The sequence below is a fragment of the Microtus pennsylvanicus genome, chromosome 9, assembly GCF_037038515.1.
Source record: "Microtus pennsylvanicus isolate mMicPen1 chromosome 9, mMicPen1.hap1, whole genome shotgun sequence".
Taxonomy (NCBI): domain Eukaryota; kingdom Metazoa; phylum Chordata; class Mammalia; order Rodentia; family Cricetidae; genus Microtus; species Microtus pennsylvanicus.
The window spans coordinates 20672390-20694089 of NC_134587.1; the positions used below are offsets into that span (position 1 = coordinate 20672390).

Below are 21700 nucleotides of genomic sequence, written 5' to 3' on the forward strand. Positions count from 1 at the left end.
AAGTTGGAAAAGATGAACGTGTAGGGGAAAAAAAACATCATAAACCCTTCATCCCCGGGAACTGAATTGTATTTGTACACACGTGCCAGCAGGCCAGCCAAAGGCTACCTCCGCAGACTGCCACCTGATTAATAGACACGCCATTATAAAGCGATTGTTTGCCTGGGCTCTGCTTAGAAAGAGAGCGTACTTTAAAACCAAGATTGCCACAATAGTTTAAAGGAAAGGAAGGAAGCAGAATCATTTATGAAGTTCACCCCCGAATGTGCTGCTTTTGTTCCTGGAATTGACCTTCTCAGCAAGAAGCCTACTGTCCGCTGCAAATCCGAGTCACGTGCTAGGCGTTAAGACTGATGACCGCTCTATTTCTCACAGCCGAGGTTCTACATCTCTGTTTGTGTTTCAACACAAAGGGATCATGATACAGCAACTCATTAAAGCTCTTAGATCATTGCAACTCTTAATGGTATCCCAACGGGAAGCCATTGTGGAGCAGGAACAGTCCTGGGATTAGAGAAGAAAGCCTAGACAGCCACGGCTGCTGTGTACATCCCCTCCTGTGAAGAGGCGTGAATGGCTTTCGATATAAATCTCGGCTTTGTGGACTGAGAGCCCTCATTAAATAGTATTTATCTGGGGCTGTGCCTGAGGTACTGTTTTCCTTGGAAACCAAGTGCAGCAGGAAATTGCGTTGACAATGGGAATTTTAACACACGTACACTTACTAACCTTTCGCGCGGTGTCTCCTAAATAGCCTAACACCGTGTGCTTAGGGGGCGGAGTAGAAACGGTTTAGGAAGGAAATAGGAAGGTTGCATTTTGATCTGACTCCCCAGTTATGGTCAGGACCGTTTGTGGTTTTTCTTTTTCTCCAGCATCCTTGAATTCTGCACTAGGGGTGTGCAGCGGACAATGTGGTTTCGGCCTGTTCTTTCCTTCGTCTGGCAGCAGCTAAGGAAGGTCAAGTTCAGAACAGGCTGTGATGTAGAGATTATTTTCTCCTCTATCCTTCCTTCTCTCTCTCTCTCTCTCTCTCTCTCTCTCTCTCTCTCTCTCTCTCTCTCTCACACACACACACACACACACACACACACACACACACAGAGAGAGAGAGAGAGAGAGAGAGAGAGAGAGAGAGAGAGAGAGAGAACCTGCTCTTCCTGTATTTATGACACTAGAGAATCCCTTGTAATGATACTAAACACTAAATTAAGGGTCAAAATGGAGTTCATTCTCTGAAAGGAGTGACGCTTAGGAATATTTTGGACAACTGAGCAAACCTTTCTTTAAGAAACCAAACCGCCCTCTGCACTTCAGCACAGGACTCAGGGATGAACTTAAAGCAGAGAAGTTTGTCAGTGGAAGGATAGGGAGCTGTTGGCTAAGAGGAGACTGATGAGAGCCCCCTAGGGAGCTAAGAAGGATTGGGCAGACCTCTGCAGAGGCTGGGGTATTGGGTAGCTGCCTGAGTCTCGGCAACAGGTGATCATCAAGGGAATAACAGACTGTTACTAATTAATAATTAAGATAAACATTTTAAAACGCATGTTAGGGGAAAAATTTCCCACGCCCAAGCATGTAATAAACAAAGATTTGGAAGAAACAGTTACATCATCATATGAGTTTGAGGAAGGAAACTTAGCCCACCCTGTCTTAGCTACCTGTGTGCAGAAACTGTCTAGACCTCATGGTTTAGGGAAGTGTGATACAGGGCAGAGCCTGTGAGACAGCTGTGGGCCTAATAGACAGCTGAAAATGCAAATTCCTTATAGGTGCTGAATTTAAACTGGAATTATTTATCTCTGCTGGATTTAGCTGGTCTACAAATTAGTGGCTGTTCTCTACAAATATAACAATAGAACAGTGAAAATGTAAGTGGAGAAGTCTCATCGTCTCTAAATTAAACAAGTTGAAGTTGAACAGATGAGAAAACACTGACAGATATTAAACTTTGAGAATGTTGAGAAAAGGAGAGCATGTGTTTGTTTTTGCTGTTGTTTTGTTTTGTTTTTTTCCTATGACAGGGTCTTGCTGTGGAACTCAGGCTGAACTAAAACAGGCTAAATAACTCAAGCTGGCTTCACAGCCGCCCTCCTTCTGTTTCTGCATCTAAGCACTAGATTTACACATGTGTGTTGTTGTGACCAGCGGCGATTATTTTATTAAAAAAGTAAGAGGGTGGTGTAAAGAAAGGTTTGTACTTTAGGTCGCTAAAACATTGTATATAGATATTCAGGCTGCTGGATGGTGGGGCGCATGCCTTTAATCCCAGCACTCAGGAGGCAGAGGCAGGCAGATCTCTCTGAGTTCGAGGCCAGCCTGGTCTACAGAGTAAGTTCCAGGACAGGCTCCAAAGCTACACAGAGAAACCTTGTCAAAAAAAAAAAAGCCCAAAGCAGAGTAGATTTTGCCTTTCATACACAGAAAATAACTTAAACTTTAGTTTTAAGCACAAGGTACCTTTTCTCTGGTTGCTCTGGGCTAAGGGCTGGATTTCATTTCTTTCTTTGTGTTCCCTGAGGTCATCTTTTCTGCTGGGTGCCAAATCTGAATACACATACGTGTCTCAGTCACTTTAAACACGTGAATGCTAAATATTGTCGTTAGCAAGTATTGTCGTAAACTTCTAACGTGGCTTCTTCCTTTTTTTCTAACGCAGTGGGCAGCGTTGGTTGTGGATTGGCCTGAATAAAAGAAGCCCTGACTTACAAGGGTCCTGGCAGTGGAGTGATCGGACACCAGTAAGTTAAAACTTCCATGTTGGGAGAACAACATGGGAGGAATGTTTGTTTCAAAAGCAAGTAAGTTGGTGGTTTAAAACACCCACATCTAAAATGTGCGTGGAACTGCAGAAGGACCTGACTAGCCAACGCAGTCTACAAGAGAAGAGCGACTCCGGGGAGATGATTCTACCAACCTCTAATCATTTGATCTCAGAAGGTTGCAGGGACCAAAATAGCATGCTAGTATCAGAGAAAAAGAGAGAAAAAACAGAAATAAATAATGAACCGAGAGCCAACCTGTTGTGGGGGCTCCTTCCACTCCTTCAGCCAATAGCCGCTTTTTTAAAGGGAGAGAGACCACGCTCCAATGGGCTGGTATCTCAACGGCTATTGGCGGAAGGAGCAGAAGGAGCTCCCACAACACCAACCGATTACTGACAAATTGCCAGGACACGCAAGAGGGAAAGACAGGAAATCTGTGTACCCCCACACACACCTATATACACATCCATGAATAAAAGTGAACTCAAAATACACTGCAGACTTAAATGCAAACTATGCAGCCATTAGGGAAAGGGTAGCAGGAAATCGCATGGCATGATCTGGATAATGATTTCTGAATATGAACTCAAAAGTACAGAGGACAAAACCAAAAATAGACAGATGGGGTTCCAGCCCAAAGCTCCTGCACAGTCCAGGATACTTGAGACCTTGTCTCAAAACGAGAAATAAAATCACTGGTTTTGTGGTTCTTGGATTTTTATAGAGCGGCATAAAATCATGTGTTTTATAGAGATACATAAAGGCCTGTGATATGGCATTAAAATAGTAGCACAACTGTCTGGAAAAACAAGGGAGACCCATGAGAAGCATGGGGAGGAGGAAGGGTAGGGTAGGGAATGCGGGTGGAATATTTCGGTAGATATTATATACTGTATGAATGTGTCCCTATGTAACACAGCGCCATGCACAATGAATACACACAAGAAGGAAAACAGGGAGAGGGGGAAATCGAACGGCAGTTACTAGGGACTGGGGCAGACTGAGGCAGGGAAGATGTTTCTCAAAACGTACGAAACTTTAGGTAGATAAGCAGTAAGTTCAAGAGATCCATCGTTGTGCAATGTGGGACCCTAGTGAACAACGCATTCTTCCCACTGCATCTATGGCTGCTGTGACCGGAAATGCAGATGCTCACTGGCTAGATTCAACTGTTCTCTGTGGGAACTTTAAAACGGCAGAGAGGCCTCTGCCGTAAGCACTTCTACCTCGATTAGAAAGACAGGAGAATACATCTACATCGTTAGAGTCATTTACACACACATTTTGAGAAAGAGACTTACTGATATGATGCAGGAAAGAAAAAGCAAAGTATTCATCTTCTTTTATTCATTTTTGCTATTTTTGCATGTGTGCCTGCGGATGGCGCAGTGGAGGCTGCTGGGCAACTTTCAGGAGTCGGTTCCTTCCTCCCACCATGTGGATGCTGGGAACTGAATTCAGGCCGTCAGCCTTGGCAGCCTTCACCCAAACTGAGCCTTCCCACTGACTCCATTTATTTTTACTTTTTAAAAACTTGTATATTCAGTTTCTCTATTTTTTTATTTAAAAAAAATTGGAGGTATGCAGACACCATGGTAATCTTTGAAGAGCACAAATCATTTTTCCAGAGTTTTCATTTTTACTTACTTTGTGTTCATTTCTATTATCTATTGATAATAGAAAAGTATTTTTAGCCGGGCGGTGGTGGCGCACGCCTTTAATCCCAGCACTTGAGAGGCAGAGGCAGGCGGATCTCTGTGAGTTCGAGACCAGCCTGGTCTACAGAGCTAGTTCCAGGACAGGCACCAAAGCCACAGAGAAACCCTGTCTCAAAAAACCAAAAAGAAAAAAAGAAAAGAAAAAAAAGAGAGAAAAGTATTTTTATCATCCAAAGACATTAATTATGTAAGGAAGAAAGTATCTGTATTAAGCAAAATAGGCGAACCTATTTTGAAAAGGTCCTTAGATAATACTTTTCATATTACTTCCTTCTGAAGAGAGGTACATGACGCTTCTAAGTGTCCATTTCCCAGACAGTCATGGTTTTCAGTTCAGAGTGTTACTTGGGTCAGTTCACTCTGTGTCCTTGCTAAACCTAAGTGTCCAGGCTTCTGTTTTCAAGTTGGAGGATATCTGAAATCAATTGATCAAGTACACCACTGATCAGATACACAAATACTGAATATGATTGGTCAAAATACTAAAAAGTCACCACTGGATGTGGTGGTGCACGCCTTGAATCCCAGCACTCCAGAGGCAGAGGCAGGTGGATCTCTGTGAGTTCGAGGCCAGCCTGGTCTTCAGAGAAAGTTTTCAGGACAGCCAAGGACAGAGAAACCCTGTCCTGAAAAACGAAAACAAAACAAAACCTAAAAAGTCCTTTTCAGCTGTGGCTTCTGACACGGAGGTGACCCTAACACTCTGCTGACCGCACTTCTAAGACTGCGAGTTGGTGGGAAACGTAAGACTTTATTGCAGTTCCTGAGTCCTTTCCTGATGTAACATCCAGATCTTCCACAGAGTGAAGCACAAAACTGTTTTCTTTCAGAGGCAAATGGGCGTGCTTGAATTAGCAAAGCTGCCTATGTTCTATGTAAGTAGCCAAAGTCCCATCAGACTCCCGTCCTCAAGGCAGGCTTGTCTCTCCAGGTGTCTACTGTGATCATGCATCAGGAGTTCCAGCAGGATTATGACATCAGAGACTGTGCTGCCATCAAGGTCAGTACCATACTGGAAAATCAGCATGAAAAATAAAACCCAAGAACTGAGGTTGGAGCTCGATGATTGAGTTTCTGCTTACCTGTGTGAGGCCCTGGGCTAGTCCTCAACACCACACACAAATCTGACATCATCTATAGTCAGGCAGAACATCCATGGAACACCTTTTGTTCATGGAGTGCGATGCCGGCGCAGTGAGAAACGTGCCCAGACAGTCTAACTTACACTAATTGAAGAAAATGAAGTCTGTAGCTTTATCATCATTATGTAGGATGATGATGCTTCAGAAGAGTGGGCTGAAGGTAGCTGAGGAAAGGTCCAAAGAGGAAGCGATCTCTAAGACCTGTTCAGAAAGAGCTGGGGCTGGACCTTGGTCTCAAGGGAGAATAGAGTTTGTGCAGGGGCAGTAGGGCAAGGCTTTCTAGTGGGCAATAGTGCAGGAAATGCAAGTGGATTCTGATGATGGGCAGCAGGAGAACAGGGTATTTCCGGAAGTGTTATTTGGTTCTACATCAGAAACAATACTTGGGGGATGGGAGATGGCTCTTCCAGGGGACCTGGGTTTCCTTACGATGGCTCACAACCCTCCTAACTCCAGTTCCGGGGGATCCTCTGCCCTCTTCTGACCTCCACAGGCACCAAGCACTCGGGTGCACAGATACATGCAGGCAGAACACTCTTATTTATATAATTGTACTTTTTTAATTTAAAAAACAACTATTGGGAAATTAGATTGCTGTCAAGTTAAGCTAGTACTCTTAAGTTTTTTGTTTGTTTTGGGCAGGCAGCAGGATGTTTTTAAAATGGAGAAAGGGCAACGTGAACCAAGATTGTGACTGTGAGCCAAGAATGTGAAGAAACTTTATCTTGAGATGTATTTCGAGAATCGGCAGTTAAGACTGGAAAATATCGCAGACACATTAGGAATCTTGTGCAGAATCCGTTTGTTTATCCATTTTATGAACGATGAATCTGGGAGGTGCATAAAGGCACCAGAAGCTATCAATGACAGGCTGTGCTCTTCAAAAGAGCACAGCAATAGCTAGACAATGAAATAAGCCACGGTACTATTGGGTACCAGTTGGGCTCCAATATGCAAATGAGAAGGTGTATGCCATGAGGTGATTATTATGAGAATGAAAGCAGAAGTGGCGTTCTGGTGGCAGTATTGAATATACAGATTCTTTATGAGCCAGACACTGAGGTAGTCATGTTGTATACATTATTTCACCTAATATGTACACAACCTGTGAAGTGGGTGCTGTTACCATAATCATTAAGTTGAGAAAGAAATCTCAGCGTAGATGTGTCAGAAGTAACACTTCAGCCCACACACGAAATATATCCAGTTCCAGGATATTTCGTTACTGTACTGTTTTGGCATGTCCTAGCATATCCCCAGGGCTGGACCTGACCAAGGTGCTGAAGGAATGAAGAAAAGAGAGACACTGACATAGAAAAGCCGGCAGCAGGAGGACTGGGGGTCTCTGCTGGCGAAACCACAGCACCCCGCGAGTTCGCCATATTGATTAATTATATAGAGTTCACCTGCAAGGTGGCGTTACTGCAGACAGCTGACAAAAGAGACGGGCTCAGCTCATCTCAGTAGGAGCAGTCTCAGTAGGCGAGTAGTCCTCAGGCTACAAATTTCCAGGGGAGAAATCTATGGTACTCATTTCCACACTGTCAGCATCTATATTCTTAACCCCTGGGGAAGGTTTGGGCATCCTTGACATGACTGTTCCACGTCAACAGGACACATTCCTCTGGACTTCACTCGCTCGTGGCTTTCTTGGCTTCCTATGTGATGAGCCTTTCCTAGAAACAGGCAGAAAGAAGCAGTGTCTTTCACAGGCTGTGATATGTTACGGTTAAATATGATAGAGGTATAAGACATAGCCTACAGTAAGTTGCAATCTAGGAACTAGAAGTGAAAAGGGGGAATTGAATGTTTATGAAAGCAAAGGGTCAGAAGCAGTTTTGAGGGAACCACAGAAAGTAAAAGAAAAGCCAGGGGTGAGGCGAGTGTAGCTCCTTCACTCCAAAATCCAAAAGGCTCAGGAAGGTAAGGTGGATGCAAGTGAAAACGGGAAGAACGCAGTCTTCAGTGCAACTCTTTCCCGGGTCAACATCACGACATTATCCATTTTACAGGATTCAAAACTCAGAGCAGGTAAAAAACTCAGAGAAGCTGATATAGTTTTCAGAATGGTCTAGAACACTGATGCAATGAACTGGATTTGAAAGGTACATAGATCTCCACGTATAAAGAGATTTTAAGCCTACCGGAAACAGAATAAATGAATAGAGGGGGTGCCAATACAACCAGCATCAGGAAGAACCTCAGCCAGGGCCGTGTTCTCCCATCTAGAGATGCATGCCTCTCCCACCACAGTAGCCATGAATTTGGCCCCAAGAGAAAAAGAATCATAAGAGAGACGAAGGTTCTTTGCAGCTCATGCCTTCAGCGTTCTTTACAATCCTGAACCATGAGCATAAATGAGTCATGCATCCTAACAGGGGCACAGCAACACCAATGCCAGAGCCCGGGTGGCTGGGCCCGGGTGTCTCTGTCACTTTCTGATCTGCTCTGCTATAGTCTGGCTTAGAGACCATCAAAACAAATACCTGTTTCTGTTTAGTCTTTCCCAAACTTGAAAAGTGTGAGATGCCAGCATATAATATACACCAGCATATAATATACACCAGCATGTAATATACACCAGCATGTAATATACACCAGCATGTAATATACACCAGCATATAATATACGCCAGCATGTAATATACACCAGCATGTAATATACACTAGCATATAATATATTAGCATATAACATATATTAGCATATAATATACACTAGCGTATAATATATATTAGCATAAAATCTTCTGCAACACAGTACAATAAATGCATACAAAAAGAAGTTTTTATTATAATTTTAAAAAGAAATGAAAAAGGTCTAAAGTTTTATGTCAACAACAAAAAAAGAGAACACTTAGCCTTTTGAACATAAACACAACTTTATGTTTCCTGTGTCACTTGGAAAATTCTTGCCCAAACTGCTACCGTTTAAACATTCCATGCCTTCATCTGTTAATTTTGCGTGTATGACAGGTGCTGGAAATAAAGCAGAGAAGGATACCGTAGCTTATAGTGTTTGCAAAGAGCTGCAACAGTTTCAGAATATTCTGCCATCCTCTTCCTCCTTCAGGTACTTGACAGTCCTTGGCTAAGAAGCTGGTATTTCTACGACGAGAGAAAATTTGTTTATTTGAAGCCTTTTGCCTGTGATGCGCAGCTTGACTGGGTGTGCCAGATTCCAAAAGGCAAGTGGTCCTTACTGCTTTTCTCCGCTCTCAACCCTGCAAACACTGGACTAGGAGGCAGTCTGGGGAGAATGAAGCAATGATAAAGACACCAAAATCTAACAGATTCTTGTGAACTTTAGAAGCAATTTTCAGTGAACTCCAAGACGCTAATATTTTTTGTAAATTAAAATTCGAGAAACTAGTTAAAATGACAGTAGAGCCTTCAATGACGCGGGGGGGGGGGGGGGCGGGGAGATCAGGCAGAGTGGTTCACACTTATCGACTCCAGCACTCAGGGGCTGACACAAGACAGCCAGACGTGCTGTCAGCCTGGGCTACATAGTAACACCCTGTTATAAACAGGAAGCCATGTACAACTTTAACTGTCTTGTCGCACTATTGTGAAAAGTATCCAAAACCTGGAGTGCTGTCCCAAAGAGAAAAACTAAACACACATGTTGTGTAGGCAGCCTCTGAGGAAGGGCTTCTGGTGCTTTGGGGTTTCATAACCACATGAATTTTCAGACCACATCAAATGAGGCTCAACAAATTTACCCCGTAATTTCTAAGGTTAAGCAAATTATATATTTATTGCAATCAGTGTGACTGCGGCTGATATGCAAATGATGTGGGAAACCTCTGGAATCTGGTGAGGGCCATTGTCCTGGTGCCTCTTAGGCCCAATCCTGTGATCTTCCCCGCCTTTGTGAGTAGAAGCACTTGTTTACGGAGTAGAAACTCGAGGCTCGTGGAGTCGGGCCATCTCATCCAGAGCGTTGCAAAGATAAGGTGTGCGCGGGCATGTGGATACTGACCTGGCTTTAATCCTGTGAAGCATACCATATTTCCTGCTTCCATCCCAGAATCCTGAGTGACTAACTTGGTCTCCTCCATTTTATTTAATCTTCTTAAAAGAGTCTCTAATACACCATTGTATATTTTTCCAATACCATCTTGGGAATTTGTAAAAATCCACCCCATGTTTACAGACTAGATACTCAGGATCCTTTAGAACAGTGCCGGCTTTTGCCGTACCTCCCTTGGTGCATTGTGTGATGGCTACAGAATCATCATTTGCTATTTGTACTTTGTAATTGCTGGTCACGTGTTCTTTGTGACTTCCTTAATACAAAAGACTTTCTAAAAGACAGCCATCAAGTCTTTCTTTCTGTTCTTATAATGGGGATTGACCCCATGGCCTTGTACATGCTAGGCAAGTACTTTACCATTGAACTACATACTCAATGCTAGACTACTAGCAATACTTAATAAGTCTGCCTTTGTAGAAGATAAGCACGAAAGCACGCGTTCATATAAACCCTGAAACATTCCGTTCAGAAATTCCTAACTCAGCATTCCAAAATAAAAGCCCCACAAGGCCTCATATCACCTCCATGACTCCATTTACAGGATGCCTGCTTTATAAGCCAGAACTAACCATAAGCCATTGTTCTCTTCCTTATGCAGGTAGCACCCCCCAAATACCAGACTGGTACAATCCAGGTAAGCTGAGCGCCAAAATTTAGCCGGAGTTACTTCCATCTTTTTTTGATCATGCGTGTTGTTTGTTGTTAATTGCTAATTTTTTTTTCTCACATGCTCAAGTGAGATGCCTGCGGGCAGCAGAGGTGCATGAATGGTATGGGATGAAGGAACAGAGTTGGAGTTTCTTTCTCTGAGCACAGGGCAGTCGGTCTAGCGACAGGCTCAGAAGTCCTTATTTTGTTATGGACAGCACTTCCTCCGGTCAGAGAGCCAGAATCTTAGTGGGTTACGGGGTTAAATTAACTGAAATCATTACACTTTTTAACAAAGGCTCCTTTTGTCTTAGAACTTTGAGGTTTCAGCTGGGAGCCAGCAGCACTTTGGCCTGTTGTGATACAGGATGTCCTGTGTCAGGGAGTCGGTGATATAATAAGCTGTTCATGATGCTGGACGGTGAAGGAGGAAAGGGAGGTACCAGGGTCACAGTGCTCCCTGTGAAGACACTCTTCAGTATAAGCAGACTTCCGACTAGGCCTTGCCTCTTAATGGGTCTTCCACCTACCAAAAGAATCCTGGCCTGGTCACCAGCAGGCCTTCGAGGCACACTTATTTAAACAGTAGTAGCTACTACATAGGACCCATTTTGAACACACCCATGCTTAGCCATGTTGTTTGACCATCACGGTTGTAATTCCGTTTTTTTCTTTAGAGCGCGCTGGAATTCACGGGCCCCCTGTTATAATCGAAAGAAGCGAATACTGGTTTGTTGACGACCCCCACTTAAACTACGAAGAAGCTGTCCTGTACTGTGCCAGCAATCACAGCTATCTTGCCACGATATCGTCTTTTGCAGAACTAAAAGCTATCAGAACCAAAATAGCAAATGTAATTGAAACAGATGCTTTTTTTTTTTTGAGATTTTCTTTATTTTTATTTGCCTAAATATGTCATTTCCACATTCGTGCAGTGCCTGCAGAGGCCAGAAGAGGGCGTCCCCTAGAACTGTAGTCACAGCCGGTGGTGAGCTCCAGTGTGGATACTGGGAATTGAACCTGGATCCTTATAAGAGCAACCAGTGCCATCTTTCTAGCACGTCAAATGCACTTTAATTTCTTATACTTACATTTATTTCACTAAAATATTTCTAAAGTCTATAAAACACAAATCTTAGCCATGCATGGTAATATATGTCTATAATCTTAGCACTTAGAAGCTGGGACAGGAAAATTGTGAATTTGAGAACATACCAGTCTGAACTATATAGGTAGACAGATAAAGAGTTGGGGGAGAGATTGTAAGGGAGGAGGAAAGAATGGAAGAGGATGGGGAGAGAGATTAAATGCTCATTCAAAATACAATTTGCTTTACAACATCCAAAACCATTGTTCCATGCTAGGAAGACTAAAGAGACTTGCTTAGTGTATTAAAATACACATGATTGATAATAAATATCAGCTTGGTAGATATCAGTAGAGGATGTAAATAATCCTTATTCTTTATTTATTATTTATTTATTCTCTCATCCTGACCACAGTTTCCCCCTCCCTTCTCTTCTCCCAGTCCCCTCCACAGCTCCCTTCTCCCAAGATCCACTCCTCCACCTTAGAAAAGGGCAGGCTTCCCAGGGATATCAACCAAACACGGCACGTCAGTAAGACGAGGCACCTCCCCTGCTGTTAAGGCTGGATCAGGTGACCCAATAGGAGGAAAAGGGTCCTGAAAGTAGACAAAAGAGTCAGAGACAGTTCCCGCTCCTGCTGTTAGCAGTCCCACATGAACACCAAGCTACACAGCCGTAACATATAGGCAGAGGACATAGGTTACACTAACATAGGCTTCCTGGTTGTCACTTCAGTCTCCATGAGCCCCTGTGAGTCCTGCTTTGTTGACTGATCCTTATTCTTTATCATTTTTAAAAACTTGGTAGCTAATTTCTTGTTTCTACTAGTAGAAAATTAAATTAAGAAATAAAATTAAATTGCAAAATAGCTTCGGGAGGGAAATTAGTATTTAAAAAAAAATTATAATTACCCTCATCAAGATTCTATATGCCCAATTAATACATTGGTCCAAGTATATATGGCTATGCTTATAGCAATCATTTTCTGAATCTCAACAAAACCTATGAATATATAAAACAAGATATATCCAATTATTTTTGCTGGAAGGTCCTGGTGTATATAATTTTTGAGACCAAACACTGGAGTCCCCCAGAATATCTAGCACGTGTAAGGACGGTGTGTGATTGGTTTTCAGATATCTGGCGAGGAGCAGAAGTGGTGGGTGAAAACGAGCATGAACCCCATGGACCGTTACTTTCTGAGGTACGTCACACCTTAGATACCAACTTCATCCACTGATCACAAAAGAAGCCGTCCTGCATGCCCCGTGCCAATGGATCGCTGTTCTAAACAGTTTTAAACACTAAATCCAGACATTTGGGAAACCGAGTTCCTTTGCATGTTGGCATCAAAAAGTGGTATAAAAAATAATGTTACCATGAAACTGATAGCCGCAATAATTTAGGGTAAAGAAGATGGATAGGACATTGGGAGTTGTCACCTCGCTTGCTTTCTTTCAGATCCCGACACTCGTGGCATCGTTTTTCCATACCTTTTGGAGATGAATGCTTGCGCATCTCAGCCAAGATGTGGTTTCTTGGTAAAGTCTATTCTTTTTGTTGTTGTTGTTTGTTTTTTGTTTGTTTTGTTTTTTTGTTTTTCAAGACAGGGTTTCTCTGTGTAACAGCCCTAACTATCCTGAAACTAGCTCTGTGGACCAAGCTGGCCTCGAACTCACCTGCCTTTGCCTCCTGAGTGCTGGGATTAAAGGCGAGCACCACCACCACCCCACCAGTAAGATCTTTTCTGATGCTTCAGCGTTGACCACATAGCATGTGAACTTCAAATCCAGTGGCTGCCTAATCTGTCTCCCTCTTTGATCGAAAGTTCAGTGGTTTCTTCATTTACCACTGATGACAGTCGCTCAGATTCCAAATAAAAGCTCCTCCCAATGTGGACATTTTCAGTTATTTTTATCCTCATGTAGTTACTTCAGCCTAAGCTTAGCACATTCATAATTGATAAGCAGATAGCTGAATTTGTAAGGCTGAGCAGGCAGTGGCTCTGCCCCCTTAGACAGCCCTGCCCACTCACTCCCTTCCTGTCCCATGCCATCTTTCTTCGGGGACATGGCTGCTTTACCAGGTGTGTAATTTTTACAGACTGTATCACTGTCCTATAACCTGTTGATATGATTATAGTACAGTCAGAAATAAGTAGAAAAGGCCCAGAATATAGTTTAACTATCAGAAATGGCTGCTTTAAAGAGCCTTAAAGGGGCTGAGGGTAGACTTCAGGCCATCCCTAGCACCAGAAACTGTATGATAAAATGAAGCCCATCTTTCTTATTATTAAAATGCACTGAACAAAAGAGTCTCGTCATCGCCATTCCGGCTCTCCTTTTCCAGACTTAAGTAAACTCTCAGACTGTAATGACAAGCTGCCGTTTGTCTGTGAAAAGCACAACGTGTCTTCACTAGAGAAATACAGTCCAGAACCTGCGGCTAAAGTCCGGTGTACTGGGGAATGGATTCCGTTTCAGAATAAGGTAAGAAGAATTTGCTGCACTGTGTAAGCCATGATTGCTTTCGTTCTGCTTCTACGGCCTGTGGTAGAAGGGTAGCCCAGCCAGACGCCTCTCTGAGAGGGGCCTCCAACATGCCTGGTACAAGAATCACAGAAGATAATCGATCTCCTCTCCCAAGTTAGGGGTGCCTATAGGTCTTTGTATTCTATCGTTCCCAACACCAAAGTTGCTGAAGTTGCTCTGACAATGGCTCAAGTTCACTTAATGGTCACAGCTAACCCCACTCCCTGAGGAAACTGACTTCATTTAAGGCTGCTCTTTCCTTTTCTCCCTGAAGGAGAAAATCCAAGTAGCGTCGTCAGTCACCTTAGGTCATAGGGCACAGGTGTGTTACAAAGTGCTTATCTTTGATTTCACCCATGTGAGAGTTTAGTGATGAGCTAGGTTTGGGGAACGGTGAGTTCTCTGCCCGCCTCTTTGGGGCGTACATGCTACACTGATGTCTCCATCTGTTACAAGATTATTGGGTTGCTAAGAAGAAATTGTCACCAAATGTGACCACTTCTTTTCTCTCTCTCTCTCTCGAAAGTTTAAAGGGGTTCAGGCCAGGCTGGTGCCAGAACCGCACAAAGCCATCAATGGCAACGAGGTCCTTGTTTCTTCTCTACCATCCTCAACGCTGGTTTTTTTCTGTTGGAGCCCAGCATGGTCCTTCTGGGACTGTTTCTGGAAATCTCCAAGTGACTGCTTGTGGCTCAACTTGATTGAAGCAGCCAGTCTGTAAGAGAACTGAAGAAAACTGGAGAATGATTCCGGGAGCGCTATTTGAAACAAACTACTCCTCCCTAAACTGTTCATAGTCTCAGAGAAAGGAAGAGATGTGCTTGACAGCAGAAGCACCTGTAGCGAAACTGGGACTATGTTGATGTCTGGCTTAGTTGTGGGGCGGGGCAGCAGGCAGTGTAACTATCTCTGAGCTATGCTGCCAGCCACGTTTTGAATTGGAAAAAAAAGGGGGGGATAATCTTTTTAAGTCCCCCCAAGGTGCTGGAACTATGCTAATGTGCATAGTGATATAAGCTTGCACTAGAATGTCTTACCCAGAAGAAAAGAGATGTGTTTACTATCTAGAGTGATGACTAAGAGCCCGGGTTTCAATGTCAGATGGCATAGGATCACAATGCCCATTTTACCACGCCGTAGTTACTTTGCTCACAGATCAGGTTGCTTCGCTTTGCTGTGCCTCAGTTTCCTCATTTGTTTTGAGAACTAAATGAGATTGTGAGATGGTCAGCCGAGTACAAAAACTGCAACACAGTGAGACGTCTTTTAAAATACACGTACTAGCTCGAAGGTTGCCCGTCACGTGTTTATATCAAAGGTATAAATTTGAAGTCGTGCGAGAGTGCTTTGTTGATTCCCATAGCTCACAGCTTGATAGCAGTGCTCCAAAGGGTAAGGCAGTTTCTGTTCGTGTGGTTTTCTTGCGTCTGAATCTGAGAGTCTTTATGTGTGTCTCTTGTTTACAGTGCTTTTTAAAAGTCAACTCTGCGCGGATTCCATTTTCTCAAGCAAGCAGCATCTGCCATACCTACGGTGGCACCCTTCCTTCTGTGCTGAGCAAGAGTGAACAAGGTACCAGGACTGCTGGGAAGGCGTGGCTTTTGTTTGTCTTTTTGTAACTCTGGGGACCAAGCCTAGGGCTCCAGTACAGCTGAGCAAGTGCTGTGTGCTGGGAACCTTGTTTTATTCCGGGTTGGGAGCCAAGTTAGTTTTAGGAGGCTGTGGGAATTAAAATAAAGTTATATAATGAAACCATTTTTCCATAGAAAAGGTAAAAGGCTATCTTGATAGATAATCCAAATGCTTTTCTACTGTTTTTGAATTTTATTTGTGTGTATGTGTGTGTGTGCGCGCGCGCACGTGCGTGCATGTTCACGTGCATACATGTGAAAATCGGAGAACAGCGTGCACTAAGGAAACTATCCTTCCTTTCCAACATGTGGGTTCTGAAAATCCAATTCACGTCATGGGGCTATCTTTCTCTCTGGCACCAACTGCTTTTCTAAAAATTTCTTTTTTTAACAGATTTTATTACATCCTTGCTTCCGGAAATGGAAAGTAGTTTTTGGATTGGTCTGCGCTGGACTGCCTACGACAGAATCAGCAAGTGGACAGATGGCAGAAACCTGACCTACAGCAACTTCCACCCGCTGCTGGTCAGTCAGAGGCTGAGCATCCCAGCAAGTGTGAGTTACGTTTCAGTCATCTGTGGACTGCTGGGGACTTGCGTCTCCTGTAAATGACTAAATCAAGAGCAGCAGCCTAGGGACTGGGGATAGAGCTCACTTGGTAGAGTGTTTGTCGAGCAGGCACAGATCCCTGGGTTTGATTCCCAGCACCACATAAACCGGGCAGCGTGGCACACGCCTGTAATCCTAGCACTCGGCAGATAGAGACGGGGGGTCGGATGTTCTGTTGCCCTTATCTACATAGTAAGTTTGAGACCAGTCTGGGATATATGAAACCCTATCCCAAAACGTTTTTAATAATAATACTAAATGAATGGCCTGTTGCTTAGTTCCATTTCTATGGCATGATCCAAACAGGCAGATTAAGAAAGACGGCATAAAGAGTGGTTTCCAACAGCCAAGGAGGATGGAAGGGGGATGCTGTGGGGGTACGAGGCTCCTTTTTAGAAAGCGAAAATCACCTAACACCGACTGAGGTGATGGTTGCGCAGTTCTGCACGTACATTCAAAGGCACAGGCTGCGCGTGCTAACCAGGTGACCTACATCAAAACAGCTGTGAGCCCACAGTCTTCAAGTGGGCGCCCTGGTTCTCACAGTGGCGCAGACTCCCTCACACACACCTCACAACTTTGTAATTATTTCATTTCTCATCTAATCATTTCTCATCTTCCTTTAGGTCATGGTGAAATGTTCCACGTTCCTTTTAAACCACTGACAGTGGCAGTTTTTTTTTTCTTGATTGTCTTACCGGTATTTAGAAAGATGTTGCCTGAGGATTTTTGTGTGATTTTTCCCCCCTATGGGCATCTGTATTAGTTAGGTACTTTTGAGTCAAGGTAACTGCAGCGCCTGGACAGCTCAGCGGGAAAAGTCTATTGTGAACTGTGGTTTCAGGTTTCTGTCCACGGTGATGGGGACACGGTAATTCACAGCAGAGTACTGGGCAGGGAGCAGAGTGGGGAGGGCTGCCGCTCCCTTCCACTTTCCCTGCCCTCCCCACCTTTTATAAGGTGTGGGTCCTCAGCCCATGGGTTAGCATCACCCACATTCAGGGTGAGTGTTTCTCCTTCAACTACTCCTCTCTGAAGCGGTCCTCACAGACACACCCAGGGAGGTGCCTTATCAGTCTTCCGGTTCCTTTTTGTTTTTTATTTTTCTAGACCAGGTTTCTCTATGTGGCCCTGGCTGTCCTGGAACTCACTCTGTAGACCAGGTTGGCATTCAACTCAGTGATCTGCCCACCTCTGCTGGGATTAGGCAGGTGAATCTCTGTGAGTCTGAGGCTATCCTGATCTACAGAACAAGGTCTAGGATGGGCTCCAAAGCTACAGAGAAACCCTGTCTTGAAAAACAAAACAATAGAAAAAATTTTGAATAATTCCTGTAGTCATTTTTATCTTATTTCTAAGAGGTTTTCTTTGTTTGAAAATATGTGTATCTATGTTAACATTTTTTAATTTCTAAAGTTAATTCCATTATTTTTCTAATGTCTTAAATGTTTGTCGTGGTGTAGGCAGATTTTTCTGTCCCTTCTTCCAGCTTCCATATCACAACATGGAGACTAATATTAATTATAAAACCTCAGCTGATAGCTTAGGCTTGTTCCTAGCTAGTTGTTATAACTTAAGTTAATCCATATCATATCTTTTGATCTACACTCTACCACCTCTGTCTACACCTCTACCCCATTTTGTGTGTCTGACTCTTTCCGAATCTGGCTCCTGGCCTCTCTGCCCTCCTTCTTCCCAGTATTCTCTCTGCCCTGAAAATCCTGCTCAGCCGTTGACCATTCAGCTTTCTATAAACCAATCACAATGCCGCATCTTCACACAGTGTAAAGGAATATTCCACAACAGCATGGTTTTGCTATTTCTGTCATTCTGTCCTTTAGAAGTTTCACGGTAAGTTCTCTCAAGAGTTTTGGGTTTGGTTTTGGCCTGGGCTCCTTTGTTGGCTTGTAGGGGAAAGAAGAAACACCAAGATGCAAACTTCTCTTCACACTATTAGTCCCATAACTGTGCTACTATTTTCTTTTCAGTTCTTTGATGATGAGTCTCACTACCACTGTGCCCTGATTCTCAATCTCAAAAAGTCGCCGTACACTGGGACCTGGAATTTTACTTCCTGCTCCGACCTCCATTCTCTGTCTCTCTGTCAGAAGTACTCAGGTACCGGCTCTCACCTTGGTATCTACCATACTTTATGCTGTTAGACAGGCTTCCTTGCTAAAGTCTTACGAATAAATTTATGTAATTTTATAGCTGTGTAGCTTACATTTTTAGCATAGACAAGTTCATATTGACACAGTGAAGCAGATTATCGCTTATAGACTGTGATTTTTTCAAGTATTATTACCACAGTTAAATATAAAATTAAATCTATAGTAGAACATGTTAATAGTTGTCTAATGAGAGTCATAGTTCAATATTCTAGTAAGCTGTGGTTGAATGTTCTCTCTACTTAGATATTTTGCAGATTTTTGTTTTTATCTGAGGAAAAATTCAGTACTATACAAACACTGACTGCTAAATTTAGCTGACAGAAATTTGAGGAAACACAATGCATGAAGCCGTCTGTTTCTTCCCATAGTCAAAATGATGTTAAATATGTATTTCAAAAGTAGGAACCACCCATGTTCGATGTCGTGGTATACCCCTCTGCACTGGGGAGGCACAGGCAACTGAATCTCTCTGTAAGCTCAAGGCCAGCCTGATCTACATAGTGAGTTCCAGGACGACCAGGGCTACATAGTAAGAAGAAAAAAAATGAAAAAGAAAGCACCCAGTTTTTTGAAAATGCATTGCATTATTTTTAATTGACCATGATACATTTTTGACAAGTGTTTAAGTAAAAGTGTTTGCTGCACAATGAGAAGTTTAAGCACGAATTTCATGTACCTTAGCAAAGCTTTTCTTGCTAAATTAATCTTTGCCCCTGCCCACCCTCTCTAATGACTTCCTTATTCAGATAAGAACCCTAAGGCAGTAGCAAGTGGCTCTGCAAACTCCTCTTCAGGGTAGCTCTGCCACTTGAAATAAAGGAACACTTTTAAAAGTTAGTTTTATTGATTCTTTGAGAATTTCATGCAATGTATTTGGTACACACACACACACGCCCCCCAACTCCTTCCACACCCATCCATATCTCCCTACTCCCTCCCAAAACTTCAGTTCCTTTGTTTTGTTTCTCAGTAGCCCCTTGACATCACGTTCTGTGGCTTGTATAGTCCTGGCTGTGGAGCCAGCAGCCAGAGCCTGGTTAACCTACAGGTAGCCACAGTCTTAAAGAAGCCTGCTGTCCACAGAGTCATCAGCTGTTCATAGGGCTTCAGCTGGGGCTGGGACTGGTGAAGCCCTTCCCAGTCCATGCTCAAAGAGAACTGGCTTGGTCTCGTGCAGTCTCCTTCAGGGACCCGAGCCGCTGGGAGTTTATAAGCGCCGCAATCCTGCCGTGACCCAAAGACGCTGCTCCATTCCAATTCAGCCCAACCTCCGGCTCTTACAGTCTTTCTGTCCGCCCCTTTAGAAAGGGTCCCCGGCCGTTCAGGTGGTGGGGCTGATCAAGATGTTGTAAGGGGAGACTTTGAAATACTTTTCCTAGCAAAGCAATTCACACAAAGGAGGTGTTTGTCACCAACGTGGAACAATAATCTTATTGCAGGTGACTTTTTTGTGTAGCTTTTCTTCTCCCAAATGAGAACAGCTAAACGAAGTGTCCTGATTTCAGGAAGATGCAAGTCATATAAGTTTTCCTAAGCCATTCAGCAAGCTATAGCTTAATCTCTCAGTAAAATTCTGAACTAAGTAGGCAAGTGATGTCTGAAGTAAACCAGGAAGGGATGCGCTCTGGAAATCCGACAGGCCTCGATGACTTAGCAGAGTGCACAGAAGGAACTCTTGTTATTGTTTTCTTCTACAATAGACGTTGAAGATGGACAGCCCTGGGAGACCAATTCAGAAACTGTAAAATATCTAAATAACCTGTACAAAATCATCTCGAAGCCTGTGACTTGGCACGGCGCTCTGAAGGAGTGTCTGAAAGAGAACATGAGGCTGGTGAGCATCACAGACCCTTACCAGCAGGCCTTCCTCTCCGTGCAGGCCACCCTACGCAACAGCTCCTTCTGGATCGGACTCTCCAGTCAAGATGTAAGTTTGCCGTTCCTCCCGTTAGCTCCTCTTGTAGACCCAAAGAAAGCAGCGTGTTAAAACTGTATGCAGTTAATTCCATGGGTGTCTATTTTTATGCCAGTTGTCTTTTGACACAAAGTGGAAGATTGGGGTCTTCAGAAACCTTCTGGTGGGTATGGCTCACTGAGCGCTTCTTTTTGTTCGTCTTTGTTTGGCCGAGCTAGAATCAGAAGTTGGCAGGTCTCCTCAACCAAGATGAGAAAGGAAGAATTTAAAAGTCTGGTAGGGTTGGGTGTGGAGGAAGTATGGAGAGTTTTCCATCGCTTTCAGAGTTAGCAGAAAGATGTTAAGTCATAGAGGCAAACGAGAGACCCTTTCTTGGACAAGGTAAAAGGTAAAGACTGTCACCTGAGGCTGTCCTTAGACCTCCACACCCAAGCCATGGCACATATATACCAGTGTGTACACACAAACACACACACACACACACACACACACACACATCTCATACACACACATATACAAACACACACATACACACATTATACACAGAAACATACACATACAGCATACACACACAAACATACACAGAGATATGCACACATTACATACATGCTGATATGCACATATCATACACACACACATACATGTAAGATTTAAATTTTTAAACTATAATAAATTAAAAGGAGGAAAATTAAAATCACTTGTATTAAAATCACTGTTAGCGAAGTGTAATGCCAACACTTGGGAGGCTGAAGCAGGAGGATTGTCATAAATTCAGGGCCAGCCTGGGCTCTAGGGATGAGTTCCAGATTAGCCCAAGCTCCTGAGCAAGAGTCTCACTGTTTAATCAAAAGTCACTCATACTAAAGTATCGGTAGTTTACCTGTGGGTTAGTATTTTGGTGTGTGTTCTTGAGTTGCTGTATTTATGGGTTTATTTTTAAAGCAGTCGGAGTCATGTTACATAACTTTCCTCATTTCCCACTTGATGAATTTATTTTTCCTTAGTCTGTTTCCTATCATCTTTCTAGTGTGCGTGTGTGCACATGTGTGTGTGTGCACATGGTGTGAGATGGGGGCACACATGTGGAGATCAGAGGACCACTCTATGCTGTCTTTTCTTTCCTTCCACCTTTGAATGGCTTGCTCTACCCACTGTGCCCTCTTGTGTTTTCAGTCTTCACCTGTGGGTCTCTTTTCCCTTCGCCCTTCATTTTACCTATCCTGTGTACCTGTTGTCTGTGTGTCTTCACAAGCTGCCTTTAATCTTCGGAACTTGGCAGGATAAGAAGATATAACAGTGTGTATTGAAAGCAACTAAAAATTTTATAACAGAATAGAGATAATGTGAAACTTTTTATTCTAATAACATGACACTACCTAGGAAAGTATAGCGAGAACGGGAGCAGCATGGAGCCTGAGCTGTGGGGACAGTCGTTTTTATTTACATT

At 43.4% G+C, this 21700-nt stretch overlaps 1 protein-coding gene across 4 annotated transcripts in view; it reads left to right on the top strand.

The window, feature by feature from the left end:
• The window catches only part of LOC142857237 (lymphocyte antigen 75), a 119506-nt gene that overhangs the window by 34625 nt on the left and 63181 nt on the right, over positions 1-21700 (top strand). For all 4 annotated transcript variants that reach the window (XR_012911791.1, XM_075985101.1, XM_075985103.1 and 1 more), the window contains exons 14-25: positions 2660-2741; positions 5415-5483; positions 8695-8813; positions 10263-10294; positions 10986-11161; positions 12533-12600; positions 12858-12937; positions 13746-13885; positions 15394-15499; positions 15953-16113; positions 18156-18285; positions 20039-20265. Coding sequence is in view for 3 of the 4 variants with exons in the window: in XM_075985101.1 (XP_075841216.1) it covers positions 2660-2741; positions 5415-5483; positions 8695-8813; positions 10263-10294; positions 10986-11161; positions 12533-12600; positions 12858-12937; positions 13746-13885; positions 15394-15499; positions 15953-16113; positions 18156-18285; positions 20039-20265 (1390 nt within the window). In the remaining variant the exon portion in view is untranslated. The remainder of the gene's footprint in view (positions 1-2659; positions 2742-5414; positions 5484-8694; positions 8814-10262; positions 10295-10985; positions 11162-12532; positions 12601-12857; positions 12938-13745; positions 13886-15393; positions 15500-15952; positions 16114-18155; positions 18286-20038; positions 20266-21700) is intronic.